This window comes from Sus scrofa, chromosome 13 (genome assembly GCF_054392235.1).
Source record: "Sus scrofa isolate SSC_HxYL_T2T_F1_AM1 chromosome 13, Sscrofa_HxYL_maternal_Yorkshire_Landrace_v2.0, whole genome shotgun sequence".
Lineage (NCBI taxonomy): Eukaryota > Metazoa > Chordata > Mammalia > Artiodactyla > Suidae > Sus > Sus scrofa.
This window is the reverse complement of record NC_139395.1, coordinates 90,506,383-90,527,475: the sequence shown is the minus strand read 5'-3', so window position 1 is coordinate 90,527,475 and position 21,093 is coordinate 90,506,383. Positions and strand designations below refer to the sequence as shown.

General features: G+C 52.2%; 1 protein-coding gene across 1 annotated transcript in view; it reads left to right on the top strand.

Moving 5' to 3' along the window:
* Positions 1–18,498: 18,498 nt before the first annotated feature.
* The window catches only part of KY (kyphoscoliosis peptidase), a 48,646-nt gene continuing 46,051 nt past the window's right edge, over positions 18,499–21,093 (top strand). Inside the window, exon 1 of the mRNA XM_005669860.4 lies at positions 18,499–18,727. Coding sequence (XP_005669917.2) covers positions 18,592–18,727 — 136 coding nt within the window. The 5' untranslated portion in view covers positions 18,499–18,591. The remainder of the gene's footprint in view (positions 18,728–21,093) is intronic.

Sequence of the window (21,093 nt, the reverse complement as noted above, 5' to 3'; positions counted from 1 at the left end):
TTGTACAACCATCCTGACCACGGACGTTTCCTAGTTTGTAATTTCTCAAACTCTGCCATAATAAACAACCTCTCCGTGATCTGAGGTGGGTTGTGGGGCATGTGCGTTTCGCTTTTATTACATGTTGCCAAATTGCTCTGTAAATGTATTATGACAGTTTATAGCCCCACCAGTCAGCTGTGAGCAGCCCATTTACCCAGAGAAAAGCATGACATTGCCAACCACACTAGTCCCGAACATGAAAGGGGGGATTCACTGCTCATCTCAATAGCACAGTCTCTCTTCCCTGGCTGACTCTTCAAGGAACTACCTTATAGTTTTAAACCACTGCCTCACTTTCCCCCCTGCCCCACACTGTTCTCTTCACACCGCAAGCTCAGACTGTGGCCATCTACGATCTTCCAGAGCATTTCCCCAAGTGCTCCTATCCAATCGGATACTTCCTAATAAGAACTGGGTTTTTTTAACCCAAATTTAAATTTTAGATGCAGAGCGGCTGTGTGTAGATTTGAGAAGAGCATGTTTATATTGGAGGCAAACAACTTGCAAAACTATCTTCTAACATAGCTTAGAGAGTCCCAAAAATCATATTTGATTTGGGTTATCTCGTTGCTAATAGTCGAAAACTTTTTCTTGTGCTCAGAAATTATTTGTGGCAGAGCCTCCATGCCTGCCCACTTGCATTTTGCACAAGCATGCCATCTTAATAAATCTATTTCTTGCCCATCACTTTGCCTCTCACTGAATTCCTTCTGTGTGGAGACATGAAGAACCTGAACCTCAGTGAGTCCAGACTCAGGAAAGAAGATGACCAGACCAGTGAACGCCAGCTTTGTAAACAACGCACTCTTGCCTCTACCCTGATCCTTAACTTTGGCCCTATTTTTCACTCCCCAAACTATAAAACCACCTCCTAGTCTCCCCTAAGGTGGGGGCGCACAGTCTTTAAGGCATTACCTGCTGTGACCCTCCTTTGTCTGGCAAAGCAATAAAGCTATTTTCCCCTTCTTCACCCCCCCCCCGCCAAAAAAAAGGAAAGAAAAGAAAAGAAATTCTTTGCCAGTCCCCAAAGTCCATCTTTTTAACATGCACTGGCTCTATTTTTTTATCTAAGATATTCAATCCAATTATCCAGGCATATTAGTTTCCCAGAAATGATGGAACAAAGGCTAAAGAGCTGTATCATGATTGAAATCACCATCAGCCTCATCAATAAGTAACACAGACTAAGTGTTTGCAGTTAGGCTGGGCAGCATTGGTGTTATATGTAAAATACTTAATTGTCTACACTCCTAGGGGCTGATTAATCCAATCAGATGGCAGCTGTCAACAGCTTGGTACAGCCAGACGGTGCAAATCAGCTAAAGAGAAAGCAGGGCCTGGGCTCCCAGTCACTACTCCTCTGCCAGACTCTTGCCTTATGTGGGCCACAAGCATTAGGGCTGGAGGACTGTGTAGAGGACGAAGTCAGGACATCATGCCAACACAGTGTCTTACCAGAACCCCACAAGAGGCTCACAAAGAGGAAGGAAAGGGCTGCTGCTCTAAATCCATGCCATGTGCTCCTCAGACTATAGCCCGCCCCTCTTCCATTAGCTACTGTTTTGCAGATTGAGGATCTCTGAGATGTAGAATAAATACTTTTGGTGGTGAGGGTGACAGTGAAGGTGGTGGGAGTGGTGGAGATAGTGGGGTGGTAGGAGTAGAAGTGGAGATGATAATGGCGGTGGGGGTAGAGATAATGGTGGTGGTGCTAGAAGTGGAGGTGGTGGCTTCTTGAAAGAAATGTGGCAATTAGACGTACCTCATTGAGAAGGAACCAGTCCAAGGGAAAAGTAGAAAGTGCATCCATCTGTGCAGAAATCTATGTGACAAAGATGGCAGTCTACCTGAAGAGCTGTTGAGTTCAGTTAAAAGAAGAAACTGAAATGACTTTCTCATGAGCATTAACTGGACACCATTCAGATGAGATAGAAAGGCATTCAGAAGATGTGGGAAGCCCACTTTGCCAAAAGCAGCTTCAGGATGTGTTCTTGGCTTGTCTCGAAGGTCAAGGAGGTGGTGAGCTCATAATGCCACCTCCTGGTTCTACTCCCAGCTCTGGGAAGGCCCAGATCCTGGGGGCCAAGGGCCTCCTGGCCATTCCCCTCCCAACTGTCTCACTCCCAACAGGCTTTGTCTTCAACTTTCCTCTCACATTGAGGTGGACAGCTGGACAGACAGGGAGGCCATGGTTGTGGGCTTCATGACTTCCTCACCTCCATGACCTAGGGGCACATCAGAATCAGCAGATCAGAGCTCCCCAAGAGTTCACAAAGTGCACGCCTGGAGATATCCATTTTCTTAGGCCCCATATTCTTCCTGCCAGGGTAGTTTCATGGGCCCTCTGGAGCCCAAACTTCAGGTCCCTGGCCCTTCCATCAGGAGGGTCCAGGCAGAGGCTGTGGTCTGGAGAAGGCTGGGGGAGCAGTTCCCTGCCAGCCCTTCCCAGTGGCTGAAGCATGAAGTTTGCCAGCCAGGGAGTTCCCTTCCAAGGAAAGGTCACAAGGCAGTTGTTTCTGTGAAGCAGACCCACAGGCTTTTCATATGGTCCACTTGTGAAATAATAAATATATAAATATTTAATGTAATAATAAGTAATGTATTAATATTTAATATAATAAATATATTTATATAAATATATATATTCGTCTCTGCCCCCAGTATCTGCTAATATTTCATCTTTGAGCCTGCTTCTCAACAAAGACTCCTTCTAGTGTCCTGGGTATATAGGAGGATAGGTGTGCCAGTGAGGTGACTCACTCTGGGTGGGCTACAGAGGGCACTGGTTACCAGAAAGACCAAGCCATGATTAGAAGCATAGAACTTTCAGGCCCACCCTCCATCCTCCACAGAGGGGAGAGGAGCTGGAAAATGTGTTCACAATCCATCATGGCAGCGTGATGAAGCCCCTGTAAACATCCTAAAAGCATGGGATTGGGGGAGCTTCCAGGTTGGATCCAGGAGGGTGATGCACCCCAGCTCCACAGAGATAGAAGCTCCTGGGCTGGGGACACTTCCAGAACTCGCTCTGTGTTTCTCTTCATCTGTACCCATCATGGTTTGTAACAAATTGGCAGCAGTAAGTGAACTGTTTTCCTGGGTTCTGTGAGCCTCTCTAACAAATTTTTTTCTTTTTTTTTTTTTGTCTTTTTGCCATTTCTTGGGCTGCTCCCGCGGCATATGGAGGTTCCCAGGCTAGGGGTCTAATCGGAGCTGTAGCTGCTGGCCTGCACCAGAGCCACAGCAACGCAGGATCCGAGCCATGTCTGCGACCTACACCACAGCTCACGGCAACGCTGGATCGTTAACCCACTGAGCAAGGGCAGGGATTGAACCCACAACCTCATGGTTCCTAGTCGGATTCGTTAACCACTGCGCCATGACGGGAACTCCTCTAACAAATTATTAAACCTGGGGAGGGGTCATGGGAACCTCCAGTTTGCAGCCAAATCAGACAGAAGTGTGCATAACCTGGGGACCCAGGCCTTCTGATTGATGTCTGAAGTAGAGGACAGCCTTGTGGGACTGAGCCCTTAACCTGCAGGGTCTACACCAGCTCCAGGTCGTTAGCATTAGAACTGCTTGCGTGGAAATCCCACACGCTTGGCATTGGTTTGAATGTTGTGAGTGTGGTCCGCCTATTTCTAAATTCAACATGACCTTGACCACGCTGGGGTGTTCTGTTGTCTAACTTGCTACACATCTGCCCAGAGGAGATCCCAGTTCCTAGTGCCTCCCTGGGCTGTGAAGGGAGGACCCCGGGGCTGGACACAGCCTCTGTCACACCGCCCACGGTGGGGGTGGCCACAGTTCCAACGCCCAGCAGGGGTCCCACAGCTGCCCAGAGGAGTCAGATAACAACCTGGAAGTACAGGGAAGTTAATTAGGGTCTTTGGGGGTGAGCTTTCACCAGCAAGAGGTAAAAGACCAGGAGGAGCAGATAGATGAATTCCTTGGCCTTTCAACCACATGCACATACTGTTTCAAGGGAAGACATTCCATTAATTCTCTAGGGAAGGGGATAGGAAACTGTGTGCCTGAGGAAATGAGCTCTGTTTCTTGAGACTCTGGCCAGCCTGGTATCACACTCTCCTGAGTGTTCCTTCCTTTTCACTGGCTCACAGCCCGTCCCCCTCACGCTTGCTGCCCTGGGAGGGCAATCCACCCACCCTCCTCTCAGAAAGTGTCTGCACATGACTTTGCCTCAGACTCTGTTTTCTAGAGCAACTACCTAAAATCATCTCCCTTCCTTCCAGTGGTATAGGTAACAGGTTTAGGGGGACATTGAGCTGGAAGATCACTGCCTAGGTCGATATGCAAGCGATATGAAGGCTGAGTTTGGGAAGAGACATTGCAGGGGCAAAAGGTGGTGATGATGAGAGAACTATTGTGCAGCTGGCATCACAGGCCTCAGCCTTTGATTGGGATTCCAGCCTGGGAGGCAATAGAGCCATTAATGGAAATAGAGAGAGGCTGGGAGTGAGCATGGGTTACATGCTTCAGGGTAGACAGACATGCATCCTGGCCCAGGCTCTGCCATTTACAAGCTGTGTGACCTTGGGTGTGTTGCTTGTCATCACTGGGCTCATTTCTTTCATCTCTAAGGTGGAGTCACCAATAGGATTCCAGTAGGATAGTGATGACCCCTATTCTACTTAAGAGGATGAAATGACATAATTTGCAGCATAGACCTAGGCCATAGATGGAGCTTGATAAATTAACATTTTATGTTATCTCTGATGCTTTGTCCCAGCCACTGAGTTTCCTCAACTCCACAGAGTGGCCAGGGCTGCATTATGATCACTAAGGTGCCTCCCAGGTCCATCCGGGGCTAGACAGACCCCCAACCCTTCTGGGGAACACTGGCTGATGAAACAAAGATGTTGAAAGCCCCCAGGTCTGTGGAGACAGCTCCCTCAGAGCTCTGCCAGCCCTGGCCCTGCCCACCCAGGTCCCCCTCCACCCCCCACCCCCCACAGTGTGGAGAGAGGGGGAGGGGTCTGAACCCAGGCTTCGCCACTGTGATTCATATGACCCCCACAACTGATTCTCCTGGGGAGCCTGCTGGAAACGCAGGCTCCAGCCTTGCCTTTGACCAATGGATCAGACTCAGGATGGACCCGGCACCTGAACATGAATGTGCCCCCCCACCCAGTGATCTCAGTGATGGTGCTACCTGCTAACACCTGAGAACCACTGTCAGGACCCGAGACCCTGGCGCCCTGGCCAAGTGTGACTTCTTCCTCTGAAGGCTCTCCTTCCACCAGGAGCCTGACCGGAAGTGTCTGCCTGTCTTCCCCACCCACCCCCCGCTGCCCAGCACTCACCCTCTCTTAACTGTCTCCAGGTAGTTCTTTGTCTCTCTCTGTCACCCTCCATGTCCCTCTTCCTCTGTCTCTCTAATTCTCTGCGTCCCTCTAGTGCCTCCCTGCCTCTGTCCTCCACTCCCTTCTCCCTGCCTCCCCCCTCCCATTCCTCCATCGCTCTCTTGGCTCCTCTGTTCCTGTTGTTCTCTTTTTGTGTTTCTGTGTCTCTTTGTCGCTCTATCCTCTTTTTCTCCCCTTGTCTCTGTCTCTCTTGCTGTCTCTCTGTCCTTCTATTTCTCTCACGGTCTGCCACTTTCACTTTGAATACCTTTCCTCTTATGTATCTTTCTGCCTTTCTGTGGCTCTTTCTTCCTTTCCCTGTCCCTCTGTCTCTGTCTGAGTGTCTCTTTGTCTCTCTCTACATCTGTCTCTCCCTCTGAATATCTCTGTCTCTCTGTGTTTCTGTTCCTCTGTCTCTGAGTCTCTCTGTGTCTCCATATCTCTGTCCCTCGGTCTCTGAGTGTTTCTTTGTCTCTGTATCTCTGTATCTCTGACCCGCTGTCTCTGTCTGAGTGTCTCTGTGTCTCTGTGGATCTGGTCTCTGTCCCTCTCTGTCCCCTGCCTCTCCCTCTGTCTCTTCCCCTGCCCGCTCCCCCCTGGAGGCCTGCAGGCTGGTGGCAGAGCAGATGGCTGTCAGGCCTTGGCCCGAGGCCCGTGTCATCACAGAGGCTCCTCCCTCCGTGGCAGTTTTTCAGCAACCACCTGGGGAGTGCAAACTGTCCTGCCACAAACAGGTCGCTGTCACCACCCCAGCCCTGGGCCCAGCCTGCCTCGGGTAACCCTGTGCGAGGCCAAGTTCCCAGATCTGCTTGCGCAATGGCAGCTCCAGAGCCAGAGGCCCGGCCTGCAGGGTGGTGCTGGGGTAGTGGGGGACTTGCACCCAGGAGGCTTTTCCAAGGCTCTTCCGAGAGGCAGAATGGAAAGCTTGGGGTCCCCCATGGACCCTGGCCCACTGCAACCTCTCACAGAGGCATGGTCAAAGTTTCTACCTGGGCCCCCTCCCTTAGCAGGAGACATGGGGAAGAAGGCAGGCTGGGTGGCATGCCCTAAAGCCCCTGCCTGATTTCTCCCAGACCTGCAGGATGGGGTAAAAATTAGCCTTGCACTGCTGACCCAAGGCCAGCATTGTCCTGCCTCTATCTGCAGAGCATCACTGTCTGGTGAGAAGCCAGGGCCCCCACACCCCTGTTGCCCATCCAATATCCACCCCCTTCATCTCTGGAGAAGAAGCCAAGGCAACTGAGAAAACCTGAGCCCTGAGTGGGGGAAAGGGAGCAGGGTCAGAATACCCCTCACTTTCTGTGTGTCACGCAGGGGGACTGCAGCTGCATCCAGAACAGCCACGTCAGGCAGAACTCAACACACCCATTGTCCAGATGAAGTAACCAAGGCCCAAAAAAGGGACATGACTCCTCCTAGGTGGCATAGCACTAGGGGTGGGGGGACCCAAAATCGCCTCATCGCACATGTGCACATACATGGAACTGCCTGTCATGTGCAGGAAACAGCTGATCTAGGAAAACAGATGAATGGCATGGCCCATGCAGCAGAGTTCCCCATGAACACAGTACGTGCACCCCCTCCCTGTGGTCCCTGAGGTCCCATGGCAAGGTGCTCCTCCCAGGCAATGTGCAAAGACCCTCCCTGTCCACGGGGGAAGTGGCCTTGCCCCAGGCTCAGGGCCCCGCCTGCACTGCTTTCACACCAGCACCACCACGCCCAGCGTGTGCTGGGCTGGCTCTGCACTGCCTCACCTTGTCTCTTACCCAAGGCAGCAGGTACGTTGTCCGCTGGGTTCCAGATGGGGAGGCTGGGACTCTGACTTGATGGGCCATGCCTGACTAGAGCTCCCTAGGTCTGAAGGGGCATTTTGAGCATGAAAATAAAAACACCCAGCAGGGCTGCCCACCCTAGACCCAGGGAAGTGAAGAGGAGGCAAGAGAGGCCCTCCTGGACTGAATGGGCCCTGCAGGTGTACAGGTGTCAGAGACCAGAGCAGGCCCTGCGCGTGCCGGACTCTAGAGGGAAGGTCTGGGTTTTGCAGGTTTTGTGCATCCAGAAGGTCCCCACTGCTGCAGCAGCCTAGAGGCAGCTGGGCCTGTGCTCTGCCCGTCCCTGTCCCCAGCAGCACCCCCCAACCCTGGGCCTCCTGGCTGGAGGGAGGACAGGATGGCAGGATGCAGTGGGAGAAGGCCCAGCTCATGTTCCCTCCCTTCCTGGCAGGGATTACATGGTGAGCAAGGACAGCTGAGCTGGCAGGTGGGCCGGCTGTGCCGAGAGGAGGGCGGGGGAGGAAGGGCGGCAGAGGGAACTGGGCCCAGAGTGGCCACTCTTCCCACACATGCCCCTTTCCAGCCCAGCATGTCAGAGCTGAGCCACTGGGCCCAGGACTGATCTCCAGGCACCTGCCTTCCTGCTACCCAAACCAATTCTCCAAGGCAGGCAAGGCCAAGGCCAAGGGAGTAGTTTCCCAACAGACAGACAGACTGACTCCAGAGAGAAGACCCACTGGTTTGTAGGAAGCAGCAGGGCTCAACTCTGTGTAATTCTAGAATCTCTAATTAGCACTTGCCATCCCCACCCAGCCTCCGTCATGCTCCCTATCCCACAGTTCTGCAGCTGTTGGAAGGCATCTGCCAGGGGAATGGCAGGGCCCCCTCACCCTGAGATGCCACTAGAGCCCCTGGTTGCCTGGACCACCGACCTAACCATTTGGGAACACTAGCTTTGGGACAGAGATGGACAATCAGTGGTCCTTAGAGATTCATCACAATACCAACATCAAACAATGACAACTGAGTGTGGATCCAGAAAGGGCCAGGAATGATGTGTCCATAGAAAACTGCACATCCCGGGTGTCAGAGGGCCTGGAGCCAGGGCTCACGGAGACCTGGCTGAAGCCCTAACAGGTGGGAGGTAAAGCTGAGCTCTCCTCCCTGGGGCTGTACTGGATTTTCACAAGACCCCACCCCCAGGAGAAGATCTTGGATTAGAAAAGGAAAAGCAAGGCAAAGCTGGACCCTGAACTTGCTGTGGTCTGGCCTGAGGCTGCTTGCAGGCCTGAGCCTTCATCCTGGCAGAGAGGGTCCAGGGCTAGGAATCTTCCAGGAGGACCTTGGATCTGGCACAGTCACCAAGGGATGCTCCAATTCTGCGTCAAACAGATACAATCTGGCACCAAACTCCAACAGCTGTGCATGCCCCCATGACCTCCTTCTCACTGAGAACCATGTGAGCCATTTGACTTGGTGGTTCCTGACCACATGTGCAACTTCAGGCAACACCGTCCAGAAATTAACTGTCAAATAGCATGCTCCTCAATTGTCCCGGACTGATTTGCTTCAAGCTCTGAGGCTCTGTGTTAGCAAGCGTTTTCAACCCAGCCCTGTTGGTCAGGTTTTATTCATGTTGAGCCCCATCTGAGCCCCTGTTCCTCATCTCCAAAATGCAGATAACTCCCTCAAAAGTTGTTGGGATAATTAAGTAAGACTAGCGAAAACACTTAGCACAGGGTCTAGCATGGAGTGGATATTCAATACACATTTCTTTCCTTCCTTCCTTCCCTCCTTCCTCTATCCCTTCTTCCCTCTGTCCCTCCCTCTCCTTCCCTGCTTCTCCCCCATCTCTCCCCCTGTCTCTTTCCCCTTCCCTCCTTCCTTCTTTCCTTTTTCTTTCTTTCCTTCTTTCTTTTGTCCTTTCTTTCTCTTTCCTTCTTTCTTTCATTCTTTCTTTCGTCTTTTCTTTCTTTCATTCTTTTCTCTCTTTCTTTCTTTCATTCTTTTCTTTCTTTCATTCTTTTTTTCTTTCTTTCTTTCTTTCTTTCTTTCTTTCTTTCTTTCTTTCTTTCTTTCTTTCTTTCTATCTTTCTTTCCTTCATCTTCCCCCAAAAGCAGAGTTAAAGACCTTAGCTGATCCTCCTTCAGCTCCCTCTCTTCTTCTTTTGCATCCATACTCTTTCTGCTGCTCTTCTCAGGACCCAGTTTCCTCCATCAGTAGATCTTCACACTGTCTTCTAGGTCAACGACAAGAGAGAGATTCATTGATCTCTAAGTCCCCACAGCATCAGACACAATGCAAAGCCTGGTTCCAGGTGGAAGGAGGAAACAGGTAATGGGATGGGGATGGATGAATAAATGAATGAGGGAATGGAGGGGACACCCCAGAGAGGAGGGGTGGATGGATGGGGTTGATAGATGGATTGAGAAGTCATGTCCAGGTGGAGATGGAGGCATGGGAGAACAAAAGGTGAGACAGGCGAGGGAGCACGTGACTAGTGGACAGGTAGAGTGTTGACTAGATATGAAAGAGTGAGTGAGGGGATGGATTGGTGGATGGATAAACAGATGGACAGAGCCATGTGCCATGATTGGATTTGGACTGAGGCAGGAAAGTGGAAGGAACTCACTTTACTGCTTTCACCACAAATCCATGTTTTCACCATCTCCTTCTGCTCTCAAACTACAAAGATGTGGGGAGGGGGAGGGAGGAAGTGGCTGACAGCAACGGGGCTGGGTACTGCCTTCATTCCAGCTTTACCAAGCCCTTAATTAGTGAGTCCTGCCCTAGACTCCAAGCAACACAGGACTGGAATAAGGGCCGAGGGCATGTGTGTCCCTCCCTGGCCATTGCCCCCAGTCTCACCCTCAGAAGATTCTATCCGGAAGGGGGATCAACTGTGTTCACCGAACATGGGTTGTCCTCAGGCTGGATGCCAGGGTCTGGAAGCCTGCTGATTTCATTTTCCAGTCCAAGGGTCCACATGGAGTCACTATGTTGCCCTCGCTAAGTCCTGAGCTCTTGAGGTTAGCAACCCTATCCTCAGGACTGCCTCATTCCAATGATCGAGTTCCTGACACAGAGATGGCATAGGGAAGAAAAAAAAAAAACAAAACTGTGGCTAAATAAAATGGATAATGAGTCTCATACACCACTGACTGTCGTCTGGGGCAAACCGTCTTGGAATGTATTGGAAAACAACAGTGAACCTTGATCTAGGACACTGAGTTTGAATCCCAGCTCCACCACTTCACAACTGTGTGGCTTGGCCCAAGTGCCTGCCCCTCTCTGAACCTCCATCTCCATATCCTGTGACATTGGATTAACTAGTGGATGCCACTCAACTATTTCCTGAGGCTGTGAGGACCACACTGGGAGTGGGCTTCTAATCTGGTCCTTCTGAAGACCCCCCACTTTGGGAACTTGGGAGCCAAGCCCCAACGCTGAGCATTCATCCTTTCTATCCAACCTGCTCCCAGAGGGCAGAGTGGGCCTGTGAGGAGGGGACGAGCAGACGGCAGGAGGTAAGCACGCTCCACTTTCAGGCTCCTGTAACTGGGGATGCACCTAATCTCCCTGACCTCAATCTTTCTCTGTGAATTATGGAAAAAGAGTTCTCTGAAAATGAGGCATGTGCAAAAAGTTCCACCAGGCTCCCCGCCCTCCCCTGATTTCATCCTCCCCAACTTAATAAGGACCATGGCTTATTAGCTGTTCCCTTCCAGCTCGCTTGTCCTGTGCCTGCACACGTGAGACTAAAAATACCCATGGCTCCTATTAGAGGCTCTGCTCCAGGGGCAGGCAAGGCTGGATCTGCTCTGACACTGCAAACTGGCTCCCCTGTGCCCCCCGGGATCCAGGCCACCGGGTCTGTCCTGCTTGGGGCAGACAGGCACCAGCCCCTTCCCCACACTCCCCAGAGGTCTCCAATAATGCTAGGAAGTCTGTTATGATTTCCTGTGTGTTTTTGTTCAGATACTCCAAAGCCTTTTTCTGGGTACCTCCTCATCACCCCATCAGACACCAGCATGCATGGGGGCTCTTTCCCAGGGGCACGTGTTACTGGGAACATGGCCCTGGGTCCCACAAGTGACTGGCCCAAGTCTCAGCTGCCCCTGGAAAAGACATCTGTGCCCTTTCTACTAAAACAGGCAGGATAGCAAGTGTGTGAAGTTTGGTACAAGCACCGGGCCCATCTAGATGGCGGTGCCGGCGCGCTGGAGAAACCACGTGAATGGATTTCTTGCTCCTCTGTTTCCTTGTTAATAAACAGAAAGGCATCAGCCATAAAGGCATCAGCCAGCTCCTGGGCTGGAGCGAGCACAGCGTGAGTTCATGGAAGTAAAACTGCAGAACTTGACACAGAAGTAGGTGACCGCGGGTGGACTAATGCTGGAGCTCCAGGTAGGTGTGAGGACGCCCTGCTCCCATCAGAGAGAGAGGCGGATCGAGGAATATGCAAGGGGCATTTCGATAGCTCGGCAATAAACACTTGGTGAAGCTGAAGAGGTAATCTCTCCATGGGCTTTCATGTGCCACTGGATACCTCTCTTGGCATGGCCTGAGATATTTTGGAAGTGGTGGTGAGAGACAAATTGATTTTCATCATATCCATCCACGGGAAAAGGCCAAGCATGCCAGTGAGTATAAAGACTCCAAAATTCAAAACTACCTGGAACTTGGACGTGGTTCTTCCCACAGGTGGGCATCATTATAGGCAAGAAGATGGGGGCGTAATGAGCGACGGACAGAGAAAAATAGGGACAGGCAAGGAGGGTGTCATGGGCAGAAACACTGACACAGGGAAAGGCTGACCAGCCATTGGGGAGAGACACACTGGCAAGGTGGAGAACAGAAACTGTTTCACAGAAATGTCACGGCTCTGGCTCCTGGTTGGGTGGGGTGGGGGCGGCTGCGTGGGACCGAGCAGCACTGTCGGAACCAAACTCTCCCCCAAATCCGTGCTCCAGATGGTTCCATCAGCAGCGGGGGAGGTGGCTTTAGAGCAGCTTGTCCTCATTTAACCTCCTTCTCCTCCATCCCCCAAAGATCCCAGAAAAACACAGAAAAGCAAATGCCGTAAATCTCTGCAGGGCCAGTACCCCTCCAGGCTGAAGGGAGAGGTGCCTGCTGGCTGGCAGCAGTTATCCTGCCCCATTCAATTCAAACATGTATTGAGTACCTCTTGTATGCATAACACACAGTGGGGGTGGAGGGCAGTGACCTCAGGAATAAGGAAGACCATGACCTGGCCCTCAAAGACCTTCACATGGTCCCAGCATGAACATGACCTCACCACAGAATTTTCTATGAATAAGAAAGATCTAGGTAGTTTGGAGGAGTAATCTTTTTTCAAACTAATATTTAAATGTTTATGCCATTCCATTCCAGTAGGAAAAAGAACTAAGGATACAAACCTTAAATATCACACGCACGCGCACACACACACACACACACACACACAAACACACACACGACACATACATTTATGTAGAAAATATTGCTCAATCTCAGTGGTGATTAGAAAATAAAAATTAGAAAAACTTACCATGTATCGATTATATTATGACAAAGATTCAGGCAATGGGAGTATCGATGTTTGTGAAAGTCTGTGGGGAGGTGGACACACACAGCTGGTGAGATTGTAAACAAGCACAATTGCTCTGGAAAGTGATTTGACATTATATCTATCTCAAGCCTTAAAATAGTTGTAACCTTTGACTCAGTAATTCCACTACCTGGAATCTACTCTAAAAAGATAATCAGAAAATGTGGTCAAAGGTATAAGCACACAGATATTTATCAGCATATTATTTATGAAAGTGGAAAAATGCAAAACAAGCTAAAAGTTCAACAAGAAGAAAATAGAAAAATGGATTATGGCACCTTGGTATAGTGGGTGATAAAGCAACCTTTTAAAAAGGGTTTTGAATATTTTTAGTAAACTATTCATTTACATGAGTTGAGACCCAAAAAAATCATAAGACCAAAGTCTATATGGAGTGATCCTGATTTTATTTTTTAAATAAATATATACATATTAATATGTACATGTATGCGTGCACATAAATTTATTATATATGTTATAATACTTATATGTTGTAGTTGAAAGAAATGCTAGATAACAAAAGGTTTAAAAGCAGTTCTCCCTAGATAATGGAATTGGGTGGTTTTATTTTCTTCTTTACACAGTATCTGAATTTCTTAAATTTTCAATAATGAGCATGAGTTTGGACGGTGATGTTTCACTGACTCCCTGTGGAGCCCCACGGACCCTGCTCGCTGGGTGTCTCTGCAGTGGCTGAACAGTGATAGAGAATGGTGACACATGAGGGTGAGCGTCACCTTCTCCACGAGGGGATCATGGATGCCTGCAGTTTCTTCTGTCCCTTTCCTCAACTGTGGAAGCACATCCATGAGGACCCCCCCCCCCCCGCCCCGCTTAAAGCAGGACCCAGCCAGGGGTCTGACCAGTTATGCTACAGCTTTAACTAAGCCATCCCTAAGCACTTTACTTCATTTCATCTCATCTCAGTAACGCCCTCACCCATCTGACAGATGAGTAAAACTGAAGCTCGGAGAGGTCAAGTACCTTGCCCACAATCACCCTGCTGGGAAGTAGTCTGGAAACATATATTTTCTTAGCATAACTGCTCCACTAGGAATTGCCAGCTTTTCCCAATTTGATGAACATGGACCAGAGCCAGGAGACTCTTCCAGGTCCTATTAACGGTTAGGATGGTTACAGAGAGAGGTATTCTCTAGGAGCGCCAGAACTAGGGTGACCACGAAGGGTGGACGTGAGGGCCAGTGTCAGGCCTTGAAGGATGGCTGGACTGTATTTGCCAGGGAGGTCTAAAGAGGTCTCCCGGGAAGAAGGGGGAGCAGGAACTAAGCCTCAGAAGTGGAAGGGAGCCAATATAGGCTGCTCAAGACTCCAACAGCTGTCAAAAAGTTTTCTGGGAAGGCTGTCTGGTCCCCAGGTAACAGCTTGCCCATCTCAGGGGAGGAGAGGACATTAAGAGATGGGGACTTGGTCTGCCCCACCCTCTGCGTGCCCCTCCCCCACTGCGCCAATGGAGAAGAGCATGCTGCGTTTGCAGGTTGCCTGCTGAGAGCCTTTCTTGTGTTGGCTTGCCTGTCAGATCACTAAGAGGAGAGGGGAAACTTGCCTCTTGGAATCTCCAGAGAGGTAAGAGTTAGGATTGGTCGTCCCTGAGGAACTGCTATTTCTGAGAAAAAGCAATAATGTGAATCAGAGTACAGCCCGTTCTGGGAGGGCAAGTCCCCCACTTTTGACCACCCACCACCACCAAGATAGCAAAGTCAGCGCAGGGCTCAGAACCCTTCAACTGATGAATCCCCTTTTCAAGCAAAGGGGTGGAAGCAGTGTGTGTGACAGTTGGACCTGTCTGGGTATTAAATGTGATGAAGGATAAAGGCAAAAAATAGCCCTTTGATGGCTATTCGTCTTTTGGCGTGCTGAAATTTCCAGCTCTGTGATTAAAATAATTATTTCTTCCCTAGAATGGAGATCTCTCCTGTCTTGTCAGATTTTTTTTTTTTTTTTTTTTTTGTCTTTTTGTTGTTGTTGTTGCTATTTCTTGGGCCGCTCCCGCGGCACATGGAGGTTCCCAGGCTAGGGGTCTAATCGGAGCTGTAGCCACCGGCCTACGCCAGAGCCACAGCAACGCGGGATCCGAGCCGCGTCTGCAACCTACACCACAGCTCACGGCAACACCGGATCGTCAACCCACTGAGCAAGAGCAGGGACCGAACCCGCAACCTCATGGTTCCTAGTCGGATTCGATAACCACTGCGCCACAACGGGAACTCCTTGTCAGATCTTAAAACAAGATGCAGTTTAGTTACTTGGGTCAGAATACAGAGGTCCTTGTGTAGTGGGGAGGGGGCAGGGTCCTCCCAGAACAAAGGGAAGGCAACATGCAACACCAGCATTTGAGCCTGCCAGTACAGATCTGCAGCAATGTAGCATAACCTGTATCCATGAGCACAGGCACATCTATGTCCCGGCTTAGGGGTTAGGGAACCTGACTGGCATCCATGAGGAAGCAGGTTTTATCTCTGGGCTTGCTCAGTGGGTTAAGGATCTGGTGTTGCTGTGAGCTGTGGTGTGGGTCACAGACATGGCTCTGATCCCGCGTTGCTGTGTCCCTGGCACAGGCTGGTGGCTACAGCTCCGACTGGACCCCCAGGCTGGGAACTTCCACATGTTGTGAGTGTGGCCCTAAAAAGAGAGAAAGACAGACAGACAGACAGACAGACAGACAGAAAGAAATTATAAAATACCTTATAAGGGGGACAAGGAGTTTAGAAGTAGCGGGAAACATAACGGGGTATATAAGGCCACGCCCCGCCGGCCTTTAGATATGAATACGCTGAGCCAGGGCCGGCACAAATAAAGCTGCTTCCTGGCAAAAAAAAAAAAAAAAAAAAAAAAAGGCCTTGGTGTCCTGTCTCCCTGTACGTAAGTCCTGCAACATTTCAACCCCATGTTGTTCAAGATGGCAGCAGGAAGGAGATACTAGAATGTGGAGCAAAGCTTGGAAGCAGAAAAGTCAGAAGTGCTCGGGGAGCATGGCCGTGGCCATGACTGCAGCGTGTGGGGGTTGGCAGAGAAAGAGGAAAGCAGGGATCTGTAGAAGGAGGCTGGACCAGGGTGTGAATCACAGGCTTGAACATCTGTTTTTTGTCCCACTGGTGGTGGGAACCACCGGAGGAAGGGTTTAAACAGAGGGATAGGCCCTCTGGCTGATAGCTCACAGCCTCAGTCTTCACTCGTACCCCCCTTCCCCTTTCCAGATACATCCAAATGCCCTCATCCACCTCACCTTCCTGCGGTGACTGACTCTCGGTTCAAAACAGGCAGTGAGGATGGGAGGAATGGGTCGCCAGAGGCCAGGGATGGGAGGAGCAGAGGGGGGAGGGGGACATCTTTCTGCCCATGCTCCTGGCAGGGAGCAGCTCTGCAGGCCCCAAGAAGCCAGCTGTTGGACTGAGGGCCATGGGTGGGAGCCTCTGCAGAGGGGCTCCAGGTTTTGGGCAGCATGTGGATCCAGGAGCAGATGTAAATACTCTGGGGGGAGCCATCAAGGTGACTCGGCTCCTATTTTCATGGGTTTGTTCCAAAGCTGTGTTCTCAGGGCATTTGTTTGTCCCCCAAGAAACATACATCAAGGTGCAGGGACACTCTGGGGTGTCACAACTGGGAAGGTGTCACCCCCTGGCATGTAGTAGCTAGATTCCAGGGATGCTGTAAATACACCACAGCGTACAAGAGCTCCCCTACAGCAGAGTTCTCCGGCCCAAATGTCCAAGGGAAAAGAAGCCTTGACCCAAAGGATCTGTTTTCAGGTATCCTAGAGAGGCAGGGAGTCCCAAACCATCTTCCTATAGCTCTGGCTGGCACCCCCACTCAGGTCATCATCCCTGCCTCCAGAGGCAGCCCAGGGAGGGGCTCCAGGATGAGCGGTGAGAGAATTGCTAAGAGTGGCACTCTCAGCAGGGGAGTAAGGGGGGTGGGAATGCTAATGTCTGGCAAGGGGCCTTCAGCTCCCCATCCTCCCCACTCAGCCCCATTCAGGTGCCGCACAGGAGCAACTTTTGGGACCTGCACTCTCAAAGGACTCAGCCCCAGGGCTGGGGTGACACTGGGACCAGAGAGGCGCCTAGGCAATCCTCATGGCCCTTGCAGCTTCAAATAGTGAAGCCATAGTTCTTTCCCAGTCATCTAGAGAGCAAGGCTTAGCCAGCCCCCTAGCAGGGTGTGTGTGTGTGTGTTGTAAGTGGGCTTACATTTGGTGTTTACATGCACACATGCAGACAGAACAGGGACAGACAGGGCTCTGTGCAGGAGGAAACTGCCTTGGGAGTCACCACTTTTACTGGTCCTTCAGGTAATTCTCTTGGGACTCCAGTCAACACTACTGGCAGCCAGTGACCATTCTTTTCATCAGATGCCCAATGGGCAAGGGGGCTGCAGTGATGCAACAAGATGACAGCTTTTATGGGTGACCAAATTGTGAGCCACAGTCAGCAGGGAAAGCACTTCAGAGTCTGAGGGTTCAGTTGTGTGACCCCCAGGTCCATCCCTGACTTGTCACTTCACCTGCCCCTTCCCTCACCCTTAGAATGAGGTAAGATTGACAACTTACCACCCGAAGCCCACTTACAATGTACCAAGCACTGTTACAGCAGTCCCGTGACGATTATGCCCCTGAGAAAATGCAGGGGAAGTGGCTTGTCCAAGGTCACAAGGGCAGCAAGTGTCGAACTCAGGCCTGTGTCATACAATCTGCTCCCAAGGGGTTGGGGAGCTCGGAGTGGTGGTGGGGGGCATATTGCAAGGCAGGGTCCCTAAACTTCACAGCAAGGAGGGTCCCAGAGCAAAGGCCTCGGAAAAACGCGTCATTTCTTAATGGTAGAACCTCAAGGTAGGGGACTGGCCCGAGCAGGGTGGGCCCACCATGCCAAGGGCTACCAAGCAGATGCGCTGTAAACACTGCCGAGTCCCAGAGCCAAAGGCCCTGCTGCTGCTGGCTGGGCAGGCCAGGCCTCGCTAAAAATAGACGGGCCCTCAGGTCCAGCTCCCTGACCGCCAGGGAGGCAAGCTGCTCCCTGCACCCCAGCCTCCTCCTCTCCCCCTCCCCCTTCCCCACGGGGCAGGAGCCAGGCTTCTAGAAGTTACAGAGATGTTAAGACTTTCACTTCAGGCCAGAGAGGACTGTTAAGCTGGCGCCCAGTGGGCAAGTTCCAAGTTCTGATGGGGCCATAATGGGGGAGGGGGATCTGACCCCCACACCCACCCATGTCCCCCTAACGGAGGGAGCTGTCAATCTCCAATCCCACCCGGGGAAGGTGTGGAGTCAAGGCCAAAACTTGGCCAATTTCTCCACACCTTGCAATTGAATCTGCAGACCCCTTGCTGGTTCCCTTTTCCTGCACTGACTCTTCCTGATGACAGCACTGTGCGATCTCTGTATCTGCTGTGGCTTTCGGAGATCTGCTGCTGGCGGTCTCAGGAAGGCCCAGGGGATCGCGTGATGGGGCAGCGCCCAGCCGGCTGGAGAGCAGCTCCTGGGCCGGGACGCGCGCTCAGAGGGAAGCCGGGGGGCACAGGGAGGGAGGCACTTCCGCGACGGCCTTGGCGGGGAATTGCCTTACAAAGGTGACTTAGAGCCGCTTCATTACGGTAGCGCCCCCTCGGGCGGGCCCTAATGGCGAGTTTGGCAGAGTCAGCAAAACGCGGAGCCGCGGCAGGGCGGCGGGGAGCGCCCTCTCCCGCGCCCTCGCCATCTCCCGCGCCGGGCAGCGGCGCGCACGGGCCATTTGCAGCGCAGGCAGCCTCGCGAGCGGCCGCGGCGCGCCAGCCGGAGCGGGCAGCACCATGGAGCTGAAGAAGGACAGCAACTCCGTGTCCATCGACATGCTGCTGATCGTGCACTCGGAGAAGCGGCGCGCCGCACAGGGCGCGCACTCGGACCGACAGACGGACCCGGGCGCGCCGCCGCAGCGCAGAGGAGGTAACGCGCGCTCGGCCTGGGCCCGGGCCCCGGGTCCCTCGACCTCCTCGCCCCAGGGTCTGCCCGCCGGGGGGCGCCCCACGTGCCCCTGAACGAGGTCAGCGAGGTCGACCTGCTCCCTAAGGCTGCCTGCGCCTCCGCGCAGCAGCTCTGGCGTCCCGTGGCAACGCGTAGCCCGGTGATTGCCCGGCTTGACTCACTGGTGCAGGCCTGCGGTGCTCCTGTCAGCCCGGGGAGCCAGTTTCCTCCTAGTCACTCTTTGAAGGGTGCAAATCAGGTTGGAAGATGCCCTGGAGGAAAGAGACCAGAGCCTCAGGCCTGAGTCCTGCGTGGCGGAGGCCTGATCCCCACAGGCCACATTGCAGGGCACCGGGGACCCAGGGGGATCATGTGCTGAGTCAGACCTTGAGATGGGGTGCTCCCTTGGTGTCCTTGCACAGTGGACCTCGGTGTCCCCTTTCTTGAGCCTTCCCCCAGCCTCCTACAGTAGAAGGCGTGCAAGGTGTAAAAGGCACACAAGCTTGGGTATGATTAGGCTTGAAATCTGCTCTCTCCCCACTTTGGCTACTTGTCCTACAGACTTTCTGTTAAGGCGTAGACTGGTAAAATAAAGTGATTGTTCATAGAGTGATTGTGGAAAGCAGGACTCTGGCTTCTGTACTCTCTAGAGATCAGGACACAACATGAAGAGTGCAGAGATGGATACTAATGGAGATTAAATAAGCCCCTCATACACCCGGAAAGCACTAGGTCCTGGGTCTCTGAGGAAGCCCTCAGGAGCCGTTGAGGAGGCGGGTGTGAGAGGGCACTAGACAGACTGTGCCCTGGTTCTTTGGGGGTGTAGCTTGCCAGCCCTCAAGATAAAATGACTTCTGCCTCCTGCCTCCCTTCCAGCTCCAGCGCTCCTTGAAGTCTGTCCTTGCCCTTTCTGTCCCCACAGCCCCTGTGCACACTGAACATCCACCTTCCACCTGCCGAGCTAAAGCAGGGGTGCCAAGGATGGCTTTGCCCTCACCAGCCACACAGGCCACAGCTGCCCTGTAACTCCTGCTGAGAGGCAGGTGGCGGAAAGAAAAAGATTCTGGAGAGCCGAAAATGTTGACAGGCACCCCAGTCTCCGGAGGGATTGAGGGCCCAGGAATTGTTTAGGTTAGTCAAGTCTTTAGTTCTCAGAGCTACCCCTAGGAGAAGGGGCAATGGCCCGCTGAGGGTATTTGTAATGAGGAAATTGGCAGAGGCTATTGGCCTTCCTTGATGGAAATACAGCTGCTCCTACTACACACACTGCAGTCCAGGAGGCCAGAGACACCATGAGGTCCAGCTCCAGGTCAGCCCTCGAGCCCCCGCCTCCCTCTCTGCCTCTGATCACATCTCTCTGAGAGGCTGTGACACTAGAATGAGAGGGTGGGGAACGCAGAGAAGGCCCAGAGATGCCAGGAGTCAGGGCTGCTCTAAGAGGTATCCAGCACAAACCCTACATGATTTTAGACCCATGCACTTCATACTCATGACCATAACTCAGAGAAGGAAGACCCCTGTTTGCTAAGCCCTCTCTGCTGATGTTTTCTTGATGGATATTTCTTCCAGACACTATGGTGGCAGAGAAATCCATGTCACTTATTCACCATAAGATAGTTCTGCACTGGAGCAGAGGGAGAGTCCATGGCCTCTGAGGCCCACTGGGCAGCAGTGATGTTCAGGAGACCCTGGCTCAGCAAGCCCATGGGCCCAACCCTGGGGACACAGCTAAGGAGGGGAAATGCTGAATAAGATTAACTTATTCCAAAGCCTCCTGTTGGGGCACAAAGATCCAAAACACACCTCACCCACTTCCAGGTGTCGCCTCCTGTCTTCTGCCTGCTCCAGGCCCCCTGCTGGGCAGGGGATCTTCCCCAGCTCTGCAGAGGAGGGCCTGATCGCCTCAGAAAAGAGCAAAGCTAGGTTACGGTCACATGCAGAGGACTGACAGAGGGTGGCTTTCTGCCGTGTCCTTGTGGCAGAAAAGAGAGGGGCAAGGAGGCAAGGAGCATGTGCACCAGGGATTTGGGCCACATGTGTTCCCCTGGAGTGGAATAGGTAGCCTAAAGCTGCCTGCACCAGGTCTGAAAGAGCTTCGATGCCTTAGGTGTTACCCCCAAAGTCGATGGGACGTGTGTGCATTCCACCTCTGGGTATCGGTGAAGGTTCCCAGACACTGGCCATGGAGGGCTCTGCAGAAAAGTAGCGTGTCAGGAAAGGTCTGGGGGTTGGGGGCGCTACTCAGAGTGGTGGAAAGGGCTAGAGAACCAGACTGAAGGCTGAGCTTCCAGGAACGTGGCCATAAGCTGCACAGCAGAGCTGATCTGGTGAAGAAGCCTCCACTGCCA